The 16,030-nt window shown below is 37.1% G+C and overlaps 1 protein-coding gene across 1 annotated transcript in view; it reads left to right on the top strand.

Moving 5' to 3' along the window:
• The first annotated feature begins 834 nt into the window (after positions 1–834).
• Positions 835–16,030, top strand: part of LOC141284328 (MAP/microtubule affinity-regulating kinase 4-like) — a 36,413-nt gene continuing 21,217 nt past the window's right edge. The window contains exon 1 of the mRNA XM_073817333.1: positions 835–1,742. Coding sequence (XP_073673434.1) covers positions 1,692–1,742 — 51 coding nt within the window. The 5' untranslated portion in view covers positions 835–1,691. The remainder of the gene's footprint in view (positions 1,743–16,030) is intronic.

Genomic DNA, 16,030 nt, shown 5'->3' with positions numbered 1-16,030 from the left:
AAAAACAGTTATTTTAAATAGTAAATATATGTCACAATTCTACAGTATTTTTTTGCTGTACTTTGAATCAAATAAATTCAGGCTTGGTGTGCAGAAGCAGCTTCTTTAAAAAAAAAAAACATTCAAAATTGTACTGTTCTAAAACTTTTGACTGTAGTGTCCATCTTAAACCTTTTAATGCAAAGCTAGGACCCCCAAATTTGTGAAGGATTAAACACTTATATAAAAAAAGCAATATTACTGAAATAATATAAAAAATCAAATATTTTTTTTATATTTTAATATATTTTCAAATGTGATTTACTCTTAAAATGGCAAAGCTGACTTTTTAGCAGCCATAACTCCAGTCTTCAGTGTCACATGATCCTTCAGAAATCATTCTAATATGCTGATATGGTGCTGAAAAAGTTAAAATTGAATGTGAAATATATATATTTTTTATGATTATTTGATAAACAGGGTATTCAAAATAACAGCATTTATTTGAAATATAAATCTTTTGTTACATTATTATTACATGTCTTTACTGTCACTTTCAATTTAATATGTCCTTGCTAAATAAAAGTATTAATTTCTATAATATTATATATTTTATTATATTTGGTTGATAACATTTCTCTGTAGTACTGTTTGTATCTCCACAAGTCTTTTCAATGTACCAATGCAGAAGATCGTCAGCATTCACAGACAAAATATTTGATCATGCCCAATGCATTTTAATCACGTTTCCAGGAGCAAGTTGTACTAGCGTACAGTGACCAGCTGGAGGAGTGGTACGCATTTACTTTGGCTTTGGTTTGTCTGGGTCTTGCTACATGAATGAATGAAGAGTCAGTGTGTTTAGGACCATGGGGGAAGGGTGTGTGTGTGAGAGCGTCCGCCGCAGCCCTGCCCAGCCTATTCTTTCTCCTGACGTCCTTCCTTGATGCCAGTGTCACACGCTGCTGGGGATGAACATTTTACAGCGACTGTACAGTTTTTATGTCTGGGAGCATTGACATACCCTGCCTCTTCGAAAAGGATATTGTTCATTGGTCTTTGTTGGGACGGGAGTGTGCTCGAGATACGCTTAATAGTTTGGATTTCGTATTGTACCCGACGTTGTTTATTTATTAATATATTGTGTTTTTCTTGGAAATGTACACAGATGACTCTTTGAAGGGGACACTGCGTCCGTGGGAGTGGTTTATTTTCTCTGGACAACCCAGACTCATTGAAAAAATGAGTCGGTTTTCCTCTGTTTGATGCTGCGGTAGCTCATTTTTTTCTTCTTCTGTTCTGCTTTTGTTTTCTTTCTGTCTGTCTCGGCTGATCCTCGAGGATTCAACATACGTTTCTGCAAACCAGACGCTGTATATGGACATGGTATGAGTGAGCCGCTTTCGTCTAGCGAAGGACAAAATGATCTATTGTTCCGGCTAGCCAAACTACCACAGACATGAGCATCATATAGCCTTTTTATCTTTGTTCTCGTCCCATCAGTATTGCGCAAACCATCCAGTAAACTTAACCAAAAAATGAGGATTGTTTAAGGGAAGCGCTGTACTGGTGGTCGGAGAGAGGGCAGCGATAGCCTCGCGATACTGGCTCGGCTGCGGACTGTTTCTCCTGCCTGTGCTGATTCAATTAGCAACTGTACGAGAACCGCTGAAATAAACCCAGGGTTGCTGTAAGCTGAAGCTCCAGGGACGATGTCCTCACGCGCAGCGCTGCAACCGGGGAACGAAAGGAATGTGGACCACGTAAGTCAAAAGCTTTCTTACGTCATTTAATTCTGTTTGACTAGCATTCCTTTGGCCGTTTCTCGTCAAAAGCAGTGATGGGAAGTGAGACTCGCGAATCGGTTCTTTCGAAAAAGAAATGATTCGAAAATAACTGTTTTAGCGATTCCTTTACGTCATGACGTAATTATTGAGACATCCTGTAATGACATTACATTTCTGTGTTCAGTTTCTTTGTCACATATTGCTGTTTTTACGGTTTTTTTGTAATTACATGTGACCCTGGACCACAAAACCAGCCATAAGAGTCATTTTTGTGAAATTTAGATTTATACATCGTCATATAAGCTTTGTTAGGATAGGACAATTGGCCGAGATACAACTGATGTTATTTGAGTTTGTCCAAATAAAGTTTTTAGCTATGCTTTTTTCTAATCAAACATTAAGTTTTGCAATATTTACGTTAGGAAATGTACAAAATATCTTCATGGAACATGATTTTTACTTAATATCATAATGATTTTTGGCATAAAAGAAAAATGGATCATTTTGACCCATACAATGTATCTTTGGCTATTGCTACTAATATACTAATACTACTTATGGCTGGTTTTGTGCTCCAGTGTCACATATTTTCATACCAAAGGTGTTTATTGCAATTTCAAGTAGGCCTATCCTAGTTTAGTTTGTTGCAATCACTATGTGTTATTCTGCACATAAAAAGTCTTTGAAAAACTAAATAGGCCTATAATTTGTATTGACGTCAAACTGTATCACGAAACAAATATTTTGTCTGGAAAAATAGTGTGTTGACAAAACAGCAGTCAGACATACTCAAACTTTGTGATATTTCCATTTCATTTCTTTTATCTTTTATTGTATCTGTCGACCTTTGGTCAGTTAATTAATTAAATCCAAAAGCTCTTATCAGTTCAGTTTGTTCTCGATTTATTATGAATCGGACATGGCTCAAAAACGATTCAGTCGAATTCTTGAAAGAGTGAGTTGAACCGATTTTCAGTCGGTTGAAAAGAATTGAGTCTAAATAACGATTTGTTAAAGGGATAGTTCACCCAAAAATGAAAATTCAGTTATTATTTACTCACCTTCATGTCACTGCAAACCCGCAAGACCTTTGTTCATCTTCGGAACACAAACTATGATATTTTTGATGAAATCAGATAATTTTAAGCCGGTAATTTTATGAAGCTACGAGTATTCTTGTTGCCAAAAAAAAAAAAAAAAAAAAAAACTCTTCAAAATGGAACTACGGTGATGCAGAGGAGAAGAATTGTTGAATGAAGTTGTTATTTTTGTTTTTTGTGCAACAAAAAGTATTCTCATAGCTTCTTAAAATTACGGTTGAATCATTGATCTCACATGGAATATTTTGTCGATGTTCTTGGTACCTTTCTGGACCTTGAACGTGGTAGTTGCATTGCTGTCTGTGTAGGGTCAGAAAGCTCTTGGATTTCATCAGAACTATCTTAATTTGTGTTGTGAAGATGAACAAAGTTCTGACCGGTTTGGAACGACATGAGGGTGAGTAAATGATGACAGAATTTTCATTTTTGGGTGAACTATTACTTTAATAGCTAGTCAGGAGCACTGACATGAGGTAGAAATAGACCTGGAGTTTTATGGATCTGTAGTTGTTAGCAGCATTTGGGACTGTTATCAAAAATGTGTCTTAAATAATTCAAGAAGTAAAGAGTTACATTGACAAAATCATGCATTTTATAATTCAGCACCCTGCCCCTCCCTGAAAACACTACCACAGATAACTATTGATGCCATGTTTCTATGGCTGCCTTTGTTGTCGTTTAGCTCAAGGAGTAAGGGACTCTTTTATAGACTATCTATTGCATTTAATTTGTGGATGATTCGTTCACAGTCATTTGACTTCCTCAAGCCTGCGTGATGTAAAGTAAACACACTTCTCTTCTTGGTCAGTATAATAGGAATTCAGCATATATAAGGCTAAAGCTATGCCTTGTATTCATAGACAGAAGCATAAGCGTCAATATTCAGATTAGTGGTCAATCAATATAGCCATTTAATGACTTTTTACGGTTACCCTCCCTCAGTATGAGATATTTGGTTACATCATTGTGCATATGTCAAACTGCAATTTAATTTATGCAGTTTTTGTAGTATTCAGTGACATGTTTATGCTTCCTTTTTGTTGTTTCCCAATTGAAAACATAAATAGTTGGCTTTGTTAATGATACGCACATGTGTAAGTTAACAGATGCCAGACAGCTTGTTATAACATTTTCGAACACAGTGTACTGTATACAAAAACAAGTTTGGTTCTCAAGATAGCAAGGCTTGGCCTTATTTTTGCGCACACAGTTGATATAATTGTCTACTTGCAAACTTGTAAATCAGTGTATCTTATTAAAGACCTATTCATGTTTTATGATTAGCTTGTTATTCATTAACATTAACTAGCAGCATTAAAGGAATAGTTCACTCAAAACTTTAGTCATCATTTGCTCACTCTTATGGAGTTCCAAACCCATATGACTTTCAGTACTGATTGTTCTTTTTCATTCAAAACCAATGGATATGGACTAGTGGATTCAAACTTAACATATTACCAAAAAACACTATATAAGTACTCAAAATATTGTTCCTCATTCATGTTATTGAAAGGCATGGCTCAACTGTCCTTTTAGGACTAAACTGCCCAAAAAACTTCTTACTACAAAGTACCAAGAATCCAGCTATGTCATCAAACCAAACGTCATCGGGGCCAAATTTGGCCCACAGGCCCTGTTTTGGACTTTAAAGGGATAGTTCACCCACAAATTAAAATTACCCCATGATTTACTCACCATCAAGCCATCCTAGGTGTATATGACTTTCTTCTTTGAGATGAATACAACCAGAGTTATAAATAAAAAATGTCCTGGCTCTTCCAAGCTTAATAATTGATTTTGAAGTCCAATAAAGTGCGTCCATCCATCATTAAAAGTGGTCCACATGACTTCAAGGGGTTAATAATGGCCTTCTGAAGAGAATCGATCCATTTGTGTAAGAAAAAAATCCATATTTAAAACTTTATAACCTTAAAATTTGGCTTCTGCTAATTGTCGTATATGCGCTCATGAGAAAGTGGCGTTCCAGCGGATGACAAAGGCAAATGTGGTGACGGACCCAGAAGTGACGGATTCGGAAATGCAGAGGAGAGAGCAAAACAAAACACTAATCATGAATTAGAAGTACAAAATGTGGATTTGTAAAGAAAAATGTCTAAGGACTCTTATAAGCCAAAAAGAGACTGGTTTTACTTTGCTGTAAACAAAACTTGGTTCTTGCTAAACTAACATATTTTCACTGGAGCTTATGCTACGCCTACATCCTGCGTCATCTGCTGGAACGCCACTCTCTCATGAACATGATTTTTTTTTTTTTTACATAATCACTTTGAGAACTTCAGAAGGCCTTTATTAACCCCCCGGAGCTGTGTGGAGTACTTTTTTATGTTGGATGGATACACTTTATTGGACTTCAAAATCTCAGCAGCCATTCACTGCCATTATAAACCTTGGAAGAGCCAGAACATTTTTAATATAACTCAGATTGTATTTGTCTGAAAGAAGAAACTCATATACACTTAGGATGGCTTGAAGGTGAGTAAATTATGTGGTAATTTTCAGTTTTGGGTGAACTATGCCTTTAAGACATGCAAGAAATGGCGAGATTGTGGCAAGATAGTTTTAGTTAGACACTTGCAAATACGGGTTTCACACGTAATTACCAGTTCAAAAGTGCTGTCTCTACTTCCACTTCAAACTGTCACATAACTTGTGGTTGGTGGATTTACTGTTACCAAAGCACTTTATTATGTAAGTGGAATGTCAGGTGTCAGTTTACTTGGTTTATGTCTTGAATAGTTCATAAGGAGATGTAAAAGACATCTGCTTTCCACATTGTTACGTCATGTGTCACAAATTGATTGCTTGTACTTATTGCTACTGTAATCGGAAATCGGATTATGCATTATGCAAAAACCATGAACACACAAAGCCATTCCGAAACTCAGTGACTTAATGGTGAACGTCATAGATTGAAAAATAAAGCAGCGTGCATAAAGAAAAAGGAGTGGTTGGCTGTGTGAGTGAAAGAAGATGATGAAAAGTCTGCAAGCACAGACACAGCAGCATGGCATGTCACATAGAGGCACGGCGAGAGCTTCTAGAATGATGAAAGCTGATGAGAAGGGATGAGATGGCGAGCGAGAACACAATAGGAAATGCATCTACCAATCTGGGAGGTTATGTAAACTCTCTGTCTAGCTATGGAATAAGACTGAAACGATGATATCAAAACAAAAAGCCTGCAAGTGAATCCACAGATTCCATGTAGGCCTGTAAAACATCATGCCGTCTGTCAAACAAAAGTTGCTCAAGGCTACTCTAGACTGGGTCAACTGGAGAAGAAAGCCCATCTTAAAGAACATTTATTAAAATGAATTCATGTTCGTTGATGAGGTTAAACTTGGTCTAAATGGCAGCCATCTTGATACTGTAACAGCTTTACTGAGGAAAATGGTAAGGATGGAAAATAAGTGGTTAGAATTGCGTCATTCGCTTTGACTTGACCTAGACTCTCTAAACTGGCGCTACTGTTTGATTTTTAATTATGTATTGAAGCTTGCAACATTTGCAGCAAAGCAGACACTTTAAATGATGTCTAAATCAGCTGAAAATCTCTGGCGTGGAACAATAAATATGTTGGCTGCTGTGGACATTTAGCTTATGCTGAAGTGTCGAAACATCAAAAGAGGAAATCGATTGGTAAAGTAAGTCTGCAAGTGTCCACACATTTGACTTCCTTCTGTACTTCCTCATTTTTGATCTTTTACATGTTTTTACATGCCATTTACGTCTAAATAACATATATTTGTGTTAAGAAATTTGACCCTCCACAGTGAGGTAGTGAGGTAATGAGGAAAAAGGATATATACCATTACTCATCTAAAAGTAAGAGGTAGTAATAAGAAGATCCGGCCGGTTCAAATGAGCAATAAAGGGAATAGTTGTGCTGTACAGTTGAAATAATATAGAAATAAATCACTAAAAACTAAAAGCAATTATTTTGAATGCTAATATTGAACTTTATAATGTACAATATGAATCTTTATTTATTTTGAGATTTGCTGAAAATGACATTTAACAATAGCCCCTTTTACACATGTAGTCTTTACTGGTAACTTACCGATAAATTACTGTTAAGAGATCATGTGTGAACAGGACCTTTAGTTTTCAAAAATACTGTTAAATTTGTTCTGGCAATTTACTGGTATGAGAAGTTGTAACATTAGCAGTAAATTACCTTTCTGGATCTTGAATGTGTCAGTTGCATTGCTGTCTAAGCAGGGCCAGAAAGCTCTTGGATTTCATTAAAAATATCTTAACTAGTGTTCTGAAGATGAATAAATGTCTAATGGGTTTGAAACGACATAAGGGTGACTAATTTATGAGAGGAATTTCATTTTTGCGTGAAATACCTCTTTAAGATGTATAACAAGTCTTGAAATCCTGCTGTTCTTGGCTGGGTGTAGCACCTACTACTCTGTGTTTACTGGTATGAGAAGTTGTAACATTACCAGTAAATTACCGGTAATGTGCACTGTGTGAACGCAGAATGAAGATTACCGGTATGAGCATGTAGAACGCACTGATGAATGAAGCCTGTCACTCAGACTTAAAAAATGTTAATAATTTGGAGCGATAGTGAAACTAAAGCACTACTGCTCATTGTGCTTGGCTTTTAAAGATCAATTCCAGTGACTGACATCACAGAATTTACTGGCGTTTTGGTGCTGATGTGTGAATGGTCTCTTACCGGTAAAAAGCCAGAATGCCATTGCATGTGTGAACAGCATATTTGTGTATTTAGTAGTAATTTTACAGCAATTCGCTAGAATTGCTGTGTGAAAGGAGCTAATGTTATTAAACACATTTTTTTTTGTCTGCAAAATGTTGCTAATTTTGACCTTTGCACCTTAGGGATAGTTCACCCAAAAATGAAAATTCTGTCATTAATTACTCAGCCTCATGTTGTTCCAAACCCGTAAGACCTTTGTTTATCTTCAGAACACAAATTAAGATATTTTTGATGAAATCCAAGAGTTTTCTGACCCTCCATAGACAGCAATGCAACTACCACGTTCAAGGCCCAGAAAGGTACTAAGGACATCATTAAAATAGTCCACCCCTGAATGCGTCATGGTATTCTCGTGAATGCTTGTCCAAGACTGATAGAGAGAGAAGAAATTAGTGAACAAAATCATTATTTTTGTTTTCTTTGCACACAAAAAGTATTCTCGTAGTTTCATAAAATTACGGTTGAACTACTGATGTCACATGTACTATTTTAACAATGTCCTTACTACCTTTCTGGGCCTTGAGCGTTGCTGTCTGTCTGTACAGGGTCAGAATGCTCTGGGATTTCTTCAAAAATATCCTGCGTTCCAAAGATGAACGATGGTTTTACGGGTTTGGAATGACATGAGGGTGAGGAATTAATGACAGCATTTTCAGTTTTGTGTGAACTATCCCTTAAAAAAAGTATAACAAGTCTTGAAAACCTGCTGTTCTTGGCTGTGTGTAGAACCCACGACCCAGGATCCCAGCATTTGAAGAGAGTGGAAGTTTTTTAACAAGGTCTCTCGTTGTTTTAATCTGAATGTAACATTTTGATCATTTTCCTAACCTGTCACAGTTTAATGCAGAACTTGCAAATAGGGCTGTCGCGGTTAAGGAATTTCCCTTGCGGTAATTTTGAGTGGCTCAGTAGCGCGGTATGCGGTATTACCGCCATATAATTGTGTGTAGGCTGTTACAATGTAAGGTCATATTCAGAAATCAATAAACCGAAACCAAATCGCGTTGATATATGAAGTGAAGTAAACAGTACTTACATAGAAACCTAGCCAGAAAGAAATGCAAATTTTGAAGAAAAAATGTCAGACATACTTAGAGGCTTTGCATCTGAAATCTTCGTGTATATAACAGTTAGCGCGCACCCTCGAGTCTGACTGGATGAGAGACTTTCTGTCAGTATTTCACCTGCGTGTTTTAGGGAGAAGCCCCTGTCTGCAGCCTGCAGATCGAGGCGGGGCTGAATCTGGGGCGGGGCTGCACGTGTCGCCCCGCCCACATGCCTTCTCATTGGTTGTAGGTAAATGAATAATGTTGAGATAACGTAAAAATTTAATAACATAAGGATAGTGGACACTCTTGCTGATAATTTTCCACATTTATGTATCTTATTAACAATTAAGACAATAATAAAAAAAAAAGCTGTAAATAAACAACACTCGTTAACATTGCATAACATGGTTGTAAATGTATGTAACCTTGGACCACAAACCAGTCATAAGCGTACGTTTTAATTGAGATTTGCACACATCTGAAAGCTGAATAAATAAGCAAAGGATTCAGCGTTTATATTAAATGTATAATTCATAAGTATAGTTTCCAACTGCATTTGGCATCAATCCATTTCACTAACCAATGAGATGAGTTGTGGGAGGGATGTTGCGTCGACGTCATTAATTTACCTACTACCAATGAGAAGGCATGTGGGCGGGGCGACACGTGCAGCCCCACCCAGTGTTGCCAGACGTACGATAATTATCGTATTTGTACCATAATTTTGACCTCTGTACGATGTACGATCAATAATACCACAATGTACGATAATTTCAGAATTTTGTGACACCATGGTCGTTTTAATTATAGAGCTTCTATTCTCAAAGATCTAGCTGTGTGGATCCTACGTCTACCTGCATGATTGTGAGGAGACATGAACGTGGCGTTACGCATGTCTTTCATCCGTTCTTACGTCTTCTCAACCAATATCATCGTGGAGAATGGCTCTCTCTCACGAGCACAAGTTAACGTTCCTGTCGCACTTAGGTCAGTTGTTTCAAAACTGAGGTTGTTAGTTTAACAATAAAGTATAGAAAATGAGTGCTGAAAAGGATACATAGTTGTAACATCTAACGTTAGATTAATAGCTTCATTTTGAACGTTTGACTCGGGTAAGATAGTTTAGCATGAGTGCTGAAAAGGATAAATAGCTGTAACATCTAGATAAATATCTTTATTTTGAACGTTTGACTCAAATACGATAATTTTCTCCCAAATACGATAATTTTGAGCTTCTGGTACGATACTTGGACATTTCCAATCTGGCAACACTGGCCCCACCCCAGATTCAGCCCCGCCTCGATCTGCAGGCTGCAGACAGGTGCACTTGGTTTTAGGCGAGCTGTCAGTCAGTGCAGTTTCATTGATACGCCACAAGATGGAGGCAAGACTATCTTGTCTTTAATCCGTTCATTCAACTATACGTTCAAAAACGCTTATTTATTCAAAGAGAGACGTAATGAAACACGATGTTAAAATCATTTCAACTTTAATCGCCACTTTTAAAGGCTCAGCTGACCAGCAGAGCATCGATGTTAAGACAGAGATTTCACTTTCCTTGGACATGACAAGCTAGTTTCACATACACACCAGACTCGATCTGAAAGACAGACGCAGGTAATCGCACAAGCTCAGTCGATCTCTCTCTCATTCGCTGTCTGTTTAGGCATGTTAAGTGCATATCTACTGAGCCTCATAATAAACACATTATGTTATCATTACTAACTTATTACTAATTTAATATTCAGCACACAGGCATTAAGTGAGAAGGGCAAATCCTTAGGAAAAAAAAGAAAACAGGCCAATATCGCGGTTGCTGCGGTTGTTGCATTCCTCTGCGGTTATGCACGTCAATAGCGCGGTATTGCGATATTGCGGTTATCGCGACAGCCCTACTTGCAAACAAGTTTCTATTGAAGATGTGGCTACACAAACTTTGTTGCGTGTGAACATTGTCTTATTTCACATGCATAGAAGTCTCAAGGCACAACAGCAACAAATAGTGTTTTTAATTCAGAGAGGGGTCGGAAATGGTTGTTAAAGTTTGTAAAATAATAAAATAATTAAAATGTATATTCTAACCCCGTCGAGAGAAACAGGAACACAGTATCACCCTCAGTGACTGGACATTATGGCTTCACTTTCAGCCAAGAGAAATTCACTAAGAGGATTGTTTTTTATTGTTCCTCAGTTAAGCAGGAAAGCTGATCCAATGTGGAGGTCAGATAGGCAGGGGAACCACAAGATCGGTGGCTTGTTTCTGAGGAACTAGTGAAACCTAGGCCTAGACACTCATGTTCGAATGAAAGAGGTCATTGTGTCTGTTTTATGTGAGGAAACTGAAGTTGAAGGGATATCTTTTATAAAGTGTCTTGTTCATAGCAGCACTAGTCTGTTGTGAGGATGTTATTGTGTTATCTATGAGTCGGTGTAAATGTACACATTTTGTTGTCCAACACAAAGAAATTATCTTTGGGTTTGGCTAGTCACTACAAGTAAACATGTTTATCTAGTCTAACCTTTAACTCTGAGTGTGTTTTTTAAATCAAAAGGGTGTGTTTAGACCATGAGCAACAATCGCACAATCAGCATGTTTTTGTGCTTGTCATTGTGGAAGTATTGCACCACCCCCTGTTTCGTTGCCACGCCAATTGTTGCTCTTGACAACTGATATTGATGTTGTCTCCTTGTGTATTTGGCTAATGTGTGTGCGTGCGCATGAGGGGGTTATGTTACTCGTTGGTGGGGAGGGGGGTTGCGGAGTGCGGTTAGCAGATGGGCCTCAGCTGGGGCTTTTTTGTTTGGCCCTCTCATGTGATGCCAAGGTGAGACTTTTGCTCTGTAGTCATGAGGATTGCTGCCTGTCTGTGACTGCTGAACCATTAGTTATTCAGATGGGTTTGCTCATGACAGAGATGGTTACTAAAGGGTAACAAGTAGCAGAAAGGTAATGGCATTTGAGTCACAAGACATGAGCCAGTATAACATCAGTGACTTTGAATAGGGTCATTTGTTTAACAGAGGAAGATTACATGTTTATTTCTCACAGACTCACAATAACTGTGTGAATTATGCATGTTAAAATGAATCAAAGTAGGGCTTTGTGAATTACGTAATACATAGTAATAATCACAGTTATTTGCGAGGGCTGGGTGTTGATACAGATTTTTGGATTGCGTTTGATTCTCATTCACAAGCTTTTAATTCGATTCTGATTGGATATAATTCAGCTCTAATGTCCAGAAATTATTTTTTCTGCGTATGCTGTAAATCATGCATGTTTTAGGTCCTGTTTACACTCGTGTACATCAGCGTTTTCCCCGCGTTTCAGAAACGATCTCTGTACACACTATACAACCGAAAACGCATGTCACATGACCATTCATAATAAGCATGATGTTATTGTTTGCACAGAGCGCCATTGTATTCAAAAGTCTCTGTTTTGGTCCGCTTACACTGAGTCCCTGTTTACACTAGTGCGCTTGCATTTTAAAACGGATCCTCGTCTACACTGTCGTTTTCACTACCTTTCATAAACTATCTCTGTCCACACTACACAACCAACAAATGACCATTCAGGTTGCATACATTATAAAGGATGTCTTATTTAAGAGAAGTAGACATTCCTTGGTGTGTACTTTGCAATTGAATGGTTACTTTTCTAAAATGAGCCTAAGAAATGAGACGCAACAAATGAGCATGATGTTATTGCTGGTCATCAAGGATACGCAGAAAAAATTTAGGCAGCCACGCCATGATTTTTTAAAAGTCTCTGCTTTGGTCCGTTTACACTGAAACGCAGCCCCAGAGTTTTCGAACTAAAATGGGGTCTGCAGCATTTTTCGAATGTCTCTGTTTATCGAAGATCGAAAGCGCCAGAGTAGTGTAAACGACAGACGTAACCGTAGCAAAAGTTATGCATTTTAAAACAAAAATGCACTAGTGTAAATGTAGCCTCAGACTGATTCAAACTGTCTTTTTAAACTATTTGTTAAAAGAACTGGCTAATGAGAGTCATTCGTTTTTGGAATCAGGCTGGGAAAAAATATAGATTTCACCATTTTAATCGATTCTTATTTTTATGAAACTAGCTTTGTGCATAAGTTACTTTTGATATGAGTGAAGTCTCAGATTTCAAATTCTGTCCTGTTCTGTTTTATTACAGTATTCAAACAATAATGTTGTTTTGCTGCTGTTTAATGTGGAGTGTAGTGTGTAATGTGTAGCGCCTCAGCTAAACAGAAGCAAGCGCGCGAACTGATCAACTCCTTCGCTTTAATAACAGTTTCAGCATGAAATAAACATGAATGAACATCCAAGTGTTTAAAGAAAGTGTACAACTTACCGAAATCCATACCCTGTGTCATGTAATCGCTTAATAAGTGTTTCAGCCGCGGAAAGACGTCACTATAATAGCTAATGTCACATAACATCACATTTACCTCAGTAAAAAACATATTTGGTCAGCTAGAAAAATTGTCTTTGTAACTTTATTATTATAACAACTATAAAAATGTAGTAGCCTAACCGACTCCTAACCAACTTTTACAACATTAGTTGTAAAAGTTGTACTGTACCCGATATACATCCCAAATAATCCATATTGAATTGAATCGGAAATTGAATCGCAAGCTTGTGAATCAGAATTGAATCGAATCCTGAAATTTGTGTCAAAACCCACCCTTACACAGGGCTACACTGGTCAAATTATAAGGATCATTTGCTTGTGAATTAGACTACACTGATCACTATATGTTTGTTTTTGCATGCAGCCTGTTATTATTGTGGCTTAGAAGAAAATTGTCGAATAGACATTACAAAAAAGCAGCTTTAGAAGTCAATATATTGTTTGTTTTATTTCCATATGAGTGAACATAAGCCTATAAAGCAGACTTGTGCACAATTCAGAATTTCAGAATTGGCCGCCATTCAATTCATGAGTTGGAATTTGAATTGAATTGACTCCGCCCCACAGGAAGTTGAATTTGAATTGGAGTTGGAATGACAGGAAGTGGAATTAAATTCATGGCAATTCAAAGACATTCCACACAGTCATACAACAGAAAGAATGTGTTGAATCTCACATACAATTACATTAATTTTGTAATTTAATAGCATAATTTCATTACACATAACTAGTCACTCCTCACCCCTGCATACATTTTGTTCCAACATATAGATAGATAATGATCAAATTCTTGAAATAAATGACTCCCTCAATGTTTGATTAGTTTTGTTCAAAATGTTATTTTCATTTCAAAGTAATCAAATAACACAATGTTATCTACAAGTAGTTCAAACTAATATAATTTATAGAATATGTAATGAAATCATTTCTGACATATATTGTAAAGCTTCATTGGTAAACACTTCACTTATGTATATGAATTTCTTTGAATTTGCATTGAATTGCAATTCTGCTTCCTTTAATTCAAATTTGAATTGTAATTCTAGATCCTGTTTTTGACATCAATTCAAATTCAATTCAAATTCAAGAATTGAATTGGAATTTAGGAGTCATTCTCAATTCAATTCGGAATTGTGCACAAGTGTGCTATAAGGTCTGACCAAACCAATAAATCCTTGTTCACTGAACCTGTTTAAGAAGCCTGTAGCTTTTCTGCAAGCATTTATACTCTGGAAGCCACACCAGAGAACCGTTACGAGGAGATGGCACAACATCTATTCAAGACAGGAAACCATGCAAGTTTGAGTTTTGGCAGGGCTTTTCACACCTGGCTCGGGCGTACACCTGTTTCCCACACTTTTATCTCACATCAACACATCGCATAGTGATATTGTGAACGACCCAAACTCATTGTCGTGCATTCATTTCAAGGAAACGCTGTGAAAGAAATCAGCACAGAGGAAACTGGTGCAGCAGCAGTGCCAAATGCAAAACTTAACAGGATAGGACAGGACAGGACAGGACAGGACAGGACATAGATCTCTGTAAATGGATTTTGGGAGTAATTCATGAGATGCAATAGCAGGATGTGTTTCTAGATGGACTGACCCTGACCCATCTCTACCCCCTTTACATATGCTCTTATCCTACCCTGAGCAGGACACCACCCAGATAGGCGGTCCATTGTCTCAGTCTGGGGTGGGTCTCTAGAAATATGTTGTGTGGAATTAAAGGTCTTGAGATCTTTATTAACGGCATATTATTATCAATATGTATTTTTAAATGTGCAGTTATAATTGAGCTACACTCACTGTTAGCTACACTCCTAGGTTCCATTAAGAACTTTTAACATCCATGGAACCTTTTTATTTTACAAAAGGTTCTTTACAGATTAATCCAATGTTGTTCATACAAAAAACGTTTATTTTTGATTAAATTTTTATAGGATAACCTAGAATGCGTTGCTACACTATTGTCAGTTGAGCAACGATCTCACATAAAAGATGTTGACATATAGTCCACAAGAGAAAATAATAGTTTAATTTATAAAAATGACCCCGTTCAGAAGTTTACATACACTTGATTCTTAATACTGTGTTCTTACCTGAATGATCCATATCTACATCTTTTTTATTTAGTAATAGTTGTTCATAAGTCCCTTGTTTGCCCTCTGTTCTTCAGAAAAATCCTTCAGGTCCCACAAATTATGTGGTTTTTCACTATTACAGAAGGTTCAAACGCTCACTGGTGTTCCAGAGGGAAACACTATGCATTAAGAGCCAGGGGTGAAAACTTTTTGAATTTGAAAATCAGATTAAGTTTAACTGATTTTGTCTTCTGGGAAATATGTAAGTATCTTCTGTAGCTTTTAAAGGGCAGTACTAAATGAAAAAAAAAAGTATGTTTAGGCAAAATAAGAAAATGTACACATCTTCATTCTGTGAGCGTTTGAATATTTTGTAATAGTTGCATAGTCCCTCAGTTGTCCTCAGTGTGAAAAGATGGATCTTAAAATCATACAGCTGTTGTTTGAAAGGATTCAAATGCACAAAAATGCTGAAAAACCAAAAAAGAAATTAACAACACAGTATTAATACTCAAGTGTATGTAAAATTTTGACTTCAACTGTATATTTACATGACATTTTTTTTTTTTAATATTGCTTTATTCAGACTGAAATCCAACTTTTTGAAGTGCATCCATAAGTGCGAGGAAACTAAATAACTAAATGCATCATCTTTTATTGTCCTGTGGTCATTAGATCCTGGAGCTTTCGTCCTCCATCTAAACCATCTATTTCAGTGGCATATTGCTTTCGCTGTGAAACCCCTCTTCATCTAACCCCCTGCCCCACCTTCTCATATAAATTGCAAGGGGCAATCAGACAGAGAGCAGCAGTGGAACAATCAATGTGTGTGGTTTGGAAAGGGTGGGGCAATGGGCGGCAGTGGAGG

The sequence above is a fragment of the Garra rufa genome, chromosome 14, assembly GCF_049309525.1.
Source record: "Garra rufa chromosome 14, GarRuf1.0, whole genome shotgun sequence".
Lineage (NCBI taxonomy): Eukaryota > Metazoa > Chordata > Actinopteri > Cypriniformes > Cyprinidae > Garra > Garra rufa.
The sequence above is the reverse complement of the archived record's forward strand: the minus strand, read 5'-3'. Positions and strand labels throughout refer to the sequence as shown.